This window comes from Melospiza melodia, chromosome 15 (genome assembly GCF_035770615.1).
Source record: "Melospiza melodia melodia isolate bMelMel2 chromosome 15, bMelMel2.pri, whole genome shotgun sequence".
In the NCBI taxonomy this organism is placed as follows: Eukaryota; Metazoa; Chordata; class Aves; order Passeriformes; family Passerellidae; genus Melospiza; species Melospiza melodia.
In genome coordinates, this window is record NC_086208.1 from 20,160,910 (window position 1) to 20,169,329 (window position 8,420).

General features: G+C 53.9%; 2 protein-coding genes across 5 annotated transcripts in view; one reads left to right on the forward strand and one right to left on the reverse strand.

Annotated features, from left to right (window-relative positions):
* Positions 1 to 585, forward strand: part of SPG11 (SPG11 vesicle trafficking associated, spatacsin) — a 30,348-nt gene extending 29,763 nt beyond the window's left edge. For 2 of the 4 annotated variants that reach the window (XR_010029676.1, XR_010029677.1), the window contains exon 41: positions 139 to 585. The gene's annotated coding sequence lies outside the window, so the exon portion shown is untranslated. The remainder of the gene's footprint in view (positions 1 to 138) is intronic. The other 2 variants (XR_010029678.1, XR_010029679.1) reach the window with 1 other exon arrangement.
* Positions 247 to 8,137, reverse strand: EIF3J (eukaryotic translation initiation factor 3 subunit J). Its single transcript, XM_063170048.1, has 8 exons — positions 8,077 to 8,137; positions 7,888 to 7,988; positions 4,396 to 4,453; positions 4,083 to 4,174; positions 3,561 to 3,675; positions 2,593 to 2,751; positions 1,550 to 1,623; positions 247 to 1,238 (listed from the first exon to the last, which is right to left on the reverse strand). Exons 1-8 carry the CDS (start codon positions 8,102 to 8,104, stop codon positions 1,110 to 1,112), a joined length of 756 nt encoding a protein of 251 aa, XP_063026118.1. The 5' UTR covers positions 8,105 to 8,137; the 3' UTR covers positions 247 to 1,109.
* Between the last annotated feature and the right edge of the window lie 283 nt (positions 8,138 to 8,420).

The following is an 8,420-nucleotide window of genomic DNA, read 5'->3' on the forward strand; positions in this document are numbered from 1 at the left end:
CCTTCTTTGAGTCCAGTCTGATTTCTAAAATCTTGTACAGCTTTAAACAGCCCATTCCTAATTCTGCTGTCTTGGAGTAAAAGAAATAATCAAGTGCAAATGTATTTTTACAGTTATTAAATATAAATTCCTTTCCAGGCCCAGGCCATGGGTAGACTCCCACCACACCTCAGCTTTGCAACTCTCCCTCTTCAGGTATTTTTCCTGTCAGGCCCCAAGAAGAACTCTGCTCCAAGGCCAGCCTGGTGAAGTCCTCAATAGTGATTTTTATTAAATTAGTTGCTTTATAAAACATTGCAGATGTTGTAATTGTTAACATAACAATTTGCCCAACTGTAGGAACTGCTGCAGTTTGCTAAGCAAGTTTGGTTTTTAATGAAAGAAAACGGCCGAGTTGTGAGAGACCCACCACAACCCAGGAGAGCCCCAAGGAATTCATGTGGCTTGGTTTTTTCTTTTACACTTAACCCCTTAATTAACTGTTAAAGAACACCCAACCCAGACAGCTGCATTAGTAGAAATTTAAATGACTGGAACTAAATAAACTTCATCCTTGAGACACAAGTGGGTTTTACCTTGCTCTGCCCCAGCAGGTGCTGTTCAGGTGTCAGGCTCTGGAGCAGTGGCTGTCCCAGGGGACAGGCTCCCAGGTGCAGTATTCACACTGAAGTTAGCAGTTCCCTTCCCAAAATACTGAAATCCTCAAGCTCTAACTCAAGACAAAGCGACTGGAACTCTACGTGCACACCCTGCCCTTGCTGCAAACTGCTCTTGCTCAGCCCTGGCCCTGGAGCAGGGACAGTTAAGGCCATGTCATGGAGCTGTGCTGGTTATAATCCTTCACCTTGTTCCAATTCCTTCCCGATTTTGGCTGCTGGTATGAATAGCAGCAGTTCCCATTATCAGAATTTTGGGTTTTTAACTGCAATTTACAGACCTTTTCCATTCTACCCCGCCCGGAGCTTCCGCCCGGACCCGGCACCTCCAGCCCCAGCACACAGATACTGCAATTCTGATTGTAGCATTTGGCAGAATTTAGAGGAAGAAAGGTTGTGCTACATGTTTAAGGGATTATGGGCAACAGAAAGACAACAGAAGAGAGATAAATGTCACATGAAGTCTTCAAAGTCTTGTACGTACTCGCCGTCGTAGCCGCCATAGTCGGCCAGGTCGTCTTTCATCGTCGCCTTCAGCCCCCCACCAGGCACAACACCTTTTTTCTTCTTTTTGGCTTTATTCTGTGCCAAGGGGACAGGGGTGGTTATTGCACAGCCCAGAGCTCTGCCATTACCCCAGCCAGGCCCAGCCCAGTGGCACTGAGCAGCCACAGCCCCTGCACTGAGCGTGGCCCTGCCGATGGCTTCCACGCCGCACATTTTCTCTTCCTAGGAAAGCTGTGACAGTTCCAGGTGTCCCCAGCTCCCTGCACCACAGCCCTGCCCCCCTTTGCCTTTCATCCTATTTCCCCCAGACTCTCAACAAGTAACTAATAAATGCAGGGGAGCCCCAAGCAGGGGCTGTGATCCCTGAGGAACAGCCCCAGCCTTACCTTCTCTTGTTTTTGTTTTTCACTGCATAATACTGTCAGAGTGTTTGTGATCTTTTTCAAATCATCCACCTCCACTGCATCAAGGAAGAAAAAGTAAAAAAAAAAAGATTCCTTATCAATTTTGTTCTTATAAGGCAGTTAAGTAACATCCACAGTCTCTAAAACTAGAAATAAGCATTAGTGTAACTATGGGCAATTACTTGATTTAAATGAGCAGAACACAGAGTGGGTGGTTCTGGTCCTTACAATCCCAACAAGGATTCCAGCTGGTTCCTTGGAAGCCTGAGCCTTGTCGAAGGTAAAACTTGCAAATAAAGTTACTGAACACAAGGGACTTACAGAGACATTTGAACAGTTAAATCTGGAGACAGTAAGATACAGTAAAATGTATTAAAAGTAGCAGTGGATTAACAATAAATTATTCTGTTTATCAATAAATGGTGCGAGAGGCTGGCAGTCCCTCCTGTTAGGAGCTCTGCAATCCCTGAGATGGAAGCTGCCAGCTGGGATGATGGATGTAGCCAGCTCCTCCTGGGATCGAGTTACCCCTCACTGAAGGACAACTGGGCACAGGACAGGGAGCCATCCCAGCCACTGCTCCAGCCACCAGGGCACTGGGAATAGGAGTTTAAATTACTTCATCTCTGTAGAGTTACATGCTCAATTCCAGAACAGTTAATCTGCAGTTCCAGAATTACATGAACTTGATTTTGTAATAGTTTCCCTCTAAATGAGGTACTCAAAATTATCTGCCTCAGAGAATTTACTCTTATTATTATTTTAGAAATGGCTTCAAGAAAAACATGCAAGGTTTAGATCAGCATCAAAATTCACACATTTAAGAGAACTGTCTCTAACCAACGTGCAGAAAGAGCACTCTTGCACGAGGAGAGGATCCTAGGTGGAGTTTGTGGGAATGGAATCAGGTCAGTGCCTCATTTAGTCCAAACTCACAGAGCAATCCCCTCTGAGCACTATCACAGCACGTTTTCCACTCCAGCTGCAGCCAGCTCTGGCAGCAGAGCTGGGCTGTCTGCACTTACAGGAAATACAGACGTCCCGAAGCAGCGCTTCCAAAAAGCCGGCGTAATGTAGGGACTTCTCGTACTGTGTGATCTTCTCCTTGAGCAGCTTCCCAAATTCCGTGAAGTCATCTTTTGAAGAGGGGTTCATGGCATCTATTCCACAAGTGCTATTTACACCTGCAGGACAGGCAGGGGTGTTACAGAGACCATGAGCTGTGAGCCCTAAAAGGGGCCTGGCTCCCACCTCCCTGAGCTCTGCTCCCCCACAGCCAGGGCGATCCCTGCCCTCACAGAAGGAAGGAAGTTTGCTGCAAAACTCAGAAATTTCATAGAATCCCTGAATGGTCTGGGTTGGAAGGGTTAAACCCTATCCAGTGCCACCCTGGCAGGGCAGGGACACCTTCCACTGTCCCAGGTTGCTCCAAGTCCATCCAACCTGATCTTGGGCACTGCCAGGGCAGCCCCAGCTGCTCTGGGCACCCTGTGCCAGGGCCTGCCCACCCTCACAAGGAACAATTCCTGCCCAATATCCCACCTAACACTGCCCTCTGTCAGTGGAAAGCCATTCCCCCTTGTTCTGTCACTCCAGACCCTTGTCCAAAGTCTCTGCCCAACAATTTCTGAAGCTGAGTCCAACTCAGTAATTTGACCCAGCTATTCCTGTTCTCTGGACAACCTGCACCAGGAAAGCAAGCCCCTTTTCCCTCAAATAAACAATTCCTGCCTCAGCCTCCTGAGTGCAGAACTCAGCTGGTTCTTTGCAGCTGTGCACACCCCCCAAGCTCTGTGACAACCTCCCCTGAGCAATGAGCTGAATCATTCACCATAATTAAGGAAACTCTTCCAGTTTGAGGAATGCTGCTGTGCATCAGCATCTTTGCTACTCCTTTGTTCTCAGTGCCACAACTCTGCGTGCTGAGAGCCAAACCCTGCCCATGCTTTGCAGGGTCCCAGGGGTTTATGTATTTCCTGCTGCTTTAACTCACCGAAGGTTTCCTTTGCCAACTCCAGGTCTGACTCCTCTTGCAACTTCTTTAGCCGTAGTTTGTCTGCCAACTGTTCTTCTGGTGTGAGCTCCTTCTGTTCCTCAGGTGCCTCTAACTGCAGGGAGGGCACACAGAGAAGGTGGCACGTTAAAGACATGGTGCCTTCTCCAGAGCCACTGCATCACCCGCTGCTGCCTCGACTCAGGGCACATGGAAAACCTGGGACCCACTCCCTGCAGTCCCAATAAATTGTTCATTTCACAAGGAATGGGAAGAGACACAAACTCCCACTCCTGCCCGTTCCATCACTGCTGCACACAAAGGAACTGGGATAACACTGATCCAATCACTGGTTAAACTATGCAGGAATTAAAGCTCTCAGCCCCAGATGGGATCACGTACAAGACCTAAGTTTGGTTTATCAGATGAGTCAAGACCTTTTCAGATCTTGCTCAACCTCCAAAAAACCAAATCAAACCCGCCCTCTGAATTTTACGTGACCCAAAAGAAATCAGGAGTTACCCTTTTTTTAAGCTCCTCTTGCTTTTTCTTTTGTAGCTTTTCTTTTTCTTTGATTTTTTCTGCTATTTTCTTTTTTTCTGAAACTTTCGGTTCTGTAAAGAGTGGAATAACAAACACAGCTCTCAGAAATCTGATGATTTTTTTCTCCCTACACAACCACAAACACTGGAAGCTCAGTTCCTGGGACTGAGCAGAGAGTTACAGACATTTCTGTTAAACCCAGCCCCGCTCAGGTTCCATCCTCACACACCCAGACACAAGCAGTGCCCATTCCCATGCTGATACAGAGCCAGGGGTTATCTTCAAGTCTCACCTTGTTTTACCTCTGTCTCCTTCACCTCCTCCTCTTCCTCCTCATCATCCCAGTTATCCTGCAAAACAGTGAATATCCTTTTACAGACACCTGTCACCTCTTCCAGAGCCCACAAACCCACTGATCTGGTATCAGAGTGAGGGAGCCATGGGAGCTGTATCTCAGGGCTTTTTGGAGCTGTCCACCCTGGCTGGGGCCAGTTCTTACCATGAAAAGGCAGGTTTTGGTCAAACAACCATCTTGTGTCAGTAATTACAACAGCCAGGTCACAAACAGTCAAACACCACGGGCACAAACAGGACTTTATTCTCATTTCTGGCATTTTGAGACACTGAACATCCCTGAGGGATGGGCACAGCACAGCCCTGCTGGAAGCCCCCAGCCCAGCTGAAACCACGTCGGAGCAGCACAGGCTGCTCTGTCCCACAGCACCAGGGCCCCTCTCCTGGGCTGGGAAAAGCTTCCCATGGCTGCAGGGATTTTCTGGGAGGCCCCAGCAGAGGCAGTGGTGCAGAGCCCCACGCTGCACGGGGATGTGCTGATCCAAGCAAGGAGACACCGAGTCCTTCCACAGTCACCCCAGATAATTGGCACCTGCAGGGGACTCGGCTTCCCTGCCACATTCCATGGAGCTGACTTGAATTTGGAGCAGCATTATTTTAGCTCACATCTAATTAACTGTGCTACACCCACTGCTTAAACAGCTCCACTCAGCACCGAGGAGCTGCCTCAGCCCCAGCCCGGCCAGGCTGACAGTCAGATGCAAGCTGCAGAGGAAGGGCAGCCTGGCCATGAGGGATTCATCCGTGGCACTGGGATGTCTGGGACACTTCACAGAGGGCACGGAGGCAAGGACTCTATGCCATGAGATGTGCCTCAACCCCATCCTGACAGCCAGGCCTGGTTCATAACCCAGGGAATACCAAATCCTGCCAGCCTTGCCTGGTTTATAAACCCAGGAATTCCAAGTCCTGCCAGCCAGGCCCCTTTGTAACCTCCAAGGAGCTCTCTTGGAGGAAGAGCCAACTGCCCCAGTGCAGCGTCCTTGCAGTGATACAGTAATCCCCAGAGAACACATTCATTCCCCAGTATTTCAACACTGTTTCTGTGTCCTTCACTGCCCCAGGAACATCCTCCCTGTGGCTGGGCCTGGGCACTGGCTCCCAGCTCCAGCCGAGCTCTGGGATGGAGCAGGCACTGCCCTGCTCTGGCTGTGCCAGCCCTGAGTCAATAGATGAAAATTCCTGGCAGCAGGCCTGACTTCTGGGGAACATGTGCTGGGGAACACTGAGAGGAGTTTTGTTACCAAAGGTGCTAATTTTAAACCCGGGAAGTTGACGTTTCCCAAATTAACAGTTACTGCAAGTTCATTACTCAAAAACCCTCCAAAACACAGATCTGCAGATACAAAGCACATTCCACAATGTGAGATGCCTTAGGAAAGCCATGGCCAGAAAACATTTTGTGTGCTGCCACTTTAGACCACGTCATCTCCCTCACGTGGGGATTTCCCCATGTGGGCCCTCGCAGGGGCCTTTGGAGTCTGGCAGGAGGAGCAAACCAAAGGAAAACAAACCAAAATAAACCACCTTTCCTTGCTGGATCCTCTCTAGATGCAGCTCTGGCACTAAACCCACAATCCCTTGGAAATAGTTAAGCAACTGCATTAAACTATGTGTAGATGTAAAATGTCTTCCCAGTGCCAGAGGGCAGGGATGGATGAGATATTGGGAAGGGACTGTTCCCTGGCAGGGTGGGGAGGGACTGGGATGGAACTCCCAGAGCAGCTGTGGCTGCCCCTGGGCCCCTGGCAGTGCCCAAGCCCAGGCTGGACAGGGTTTGGAGCAGTGGAAGGTATCCCTGCCATGGCAGAGGTGGCACTGGATGGGATTTAAGGTCCCCTCCAACCCAAACCATTCTGGGATTCCACGTGGGGAATGTTTGTTCCTTTATTAAACAGACAGAGACCCCTCAGGTGGTTCCTGGAGAACCTCTCTGGTCCAGTTCTCCTGGACATATTCTATCCAGCAAGAAAGCTTCTCACTTCCTAAGGAAGGAGGAAAAGCAAATGTCACCAACAGCCTGAGCTGCAGGTGTCTGTACACACCTGTCAGTCACAGAGCTGTCAATCACACACACCTGTGTCAATCACACACACCTGTGTCACTTCCATGCTGCCCACACTCATTCCCAGTGCCTGGAGCTGCTGTGAACACACCTGTCCTTGTCCTGCTGCTCTAATGTCACACCTGGGACACTGGGCTGGGGCTACTATTCCATTTAAGAAGGTAAGTTACACACAGAATCACAGAAATCGGGTAACTTCAGGGTTTTTAAAAGATTAACTACTTTTTCCGTACTGTTTATGGGAAGAACTCCACGAGAGCCCAAATAAAAACTGCTGGTGCTTTTCAGAGATTCTGGTAACAGTGTCCCCAAAACCAACCCTGAGTCCTCAGTGTTACAATGTCCCAGGGCTGGAGGAAACAAAAAGGTCTTTTGTAATTGCCTCATTCCACTGACAGAACCCCGGGATGGTTTGGGTCCACAGGGACCTCAGAGATCTCCCAGCTCCACTCTCTGCCCTGGGCAGGGACACCTTCCACGGTCCCAGGCTGCTCCCAGCCCAGTCCAGCCTGGCCTTGAAACCCATCTGGTGTGCTCCTTGTGCATTCCCGGGCAGCCCTTAGCACTATCCACATGAATATGGTGGTTTCTGTGGCACCACCAGCCTGCCAAGGGGACCCGAGCAGGAGCAAACAGCCTTTGAGGGAGCTCTGCCTGCACAAGCACCAGCAATGATCATCCACACTTTTTATCCCACTGCCGTGCAGACACCACGCTGAAACATGGCAAGATCCCGCCTCGTGGCGCGTGGAGAAGCAGGAAAATCGGGTGGAAAAGACGTGCTGGCAGAGCACAGAAGCTTCTGGTGAGCAGCAGAAGCACCAACGCAGCACAGCCGTCATTACCCCCGTCCCGGCGCCTCACCAGCGCACCCCACTCCCAGTGCCGGGCCGGCAGGCTGCAGACAGCGGGGCACAGCGCCCCACAGCCGGGGGAGCAGCTGGAGAGCAGCGGGTGGATCCCCGGCGAGCGGGAGGCGCCGCTCCCGGAGCGCCTGTCCGACCCTCCGTGCGCCGCACGTCCCGGGCCAGCGGCACCGGCTGCGGCCAGGGCGGCTCGGCGCCTCCTGCCATTGCCACTTGTCACCGTGACCGAGCCGGGGCCGCCGCCGCGCGGGCGGAGCCGCCGTGCCCGGGAGCCCCGCGGTGTCCGGCCCGGCCCCGCCGCCCGCCGAGGCCCGAGCCCGGCCCGGGGCCGCGCCAACCCGCCCGGCCCGGCCCGCCGGGGCCCCGAGCCCCCGCCCCGGCCGGGCCCGCGGCCCCGCTCTCGGCCGCCATATGGCAGCGGCCCGCCCGCCCCGCCGCCCCCAGAGCGGCCCCGCAGCCGCCGCGCCGCGGGGTCCCGGCGGGGCCCGCCCGGCCGCACCTTCACGTCGTCCTCCTCATCCTCGCCGGCCCAGCGGTCCCCGGCCACCCCCGGCACCAGCCGCTTCGCCACCGGCTCCACCACCTCGAAGCTGTCGGCGTCTGTGGGGAGAGGAGCGCGGGTGAGCGGCGGGGAGCGGCGCGGGGGGGGCCCCGCCGGCCCCGGGCCCCGCGGCCCCGCCGCACCCACCCCACGAGTCCGCCGCCTCCGCCGCCATCTTGCCCCGACCGCGGCCGCCGGGCAGCGCCGCGCGGGGCACGCCGGGACGGCGGCGGACTGACCCCGCCCCGCCCCCGGACACGCCCCCGAGGCGGGGCCCGAACCAGCGCGGGAACGGGGCGGGAACGGGGGCGAGGGGGCGGAGCCGGGACAGGGATCGGGGCCGGGATCGGGAACGGGATGAGGAACGGGATAAGGAACGGGACCGGGATCGGCCCTGGGCCCGGCATCCCGCTCCCTCGGGCCTGTCCCGGGGCAGTGCCCGCCCGGCGCTATCGCGGGCCGCAGCCGCGGGAGCCGCCCCGGCCCCGCCG

Excerpts from the sequence above, each read along its gene's own strand:
- EIF3J (XM_063170048.1), bottom strand. The coding sequence starts at position 8,104 with ATGGCGGCGGAGGCGGCGGACTCGTGGG. Across the intron at positions 7,989-8,076 it reads GGAGGCGGCGGACTCGTGGG|ACGCCGACAGCTTCGAGGTG; the intron begins GTGGGTGCGGCG and ends CTCTCCCCACAG. Across the intron at positions 2,752-3,560 it reads GTTGGCAAAGGAAACCTTCG|GTGTAAATAGCACTTGTGGA; the intron begins GTGAGTTAAAGC and ends CCTGTCCTGCAG.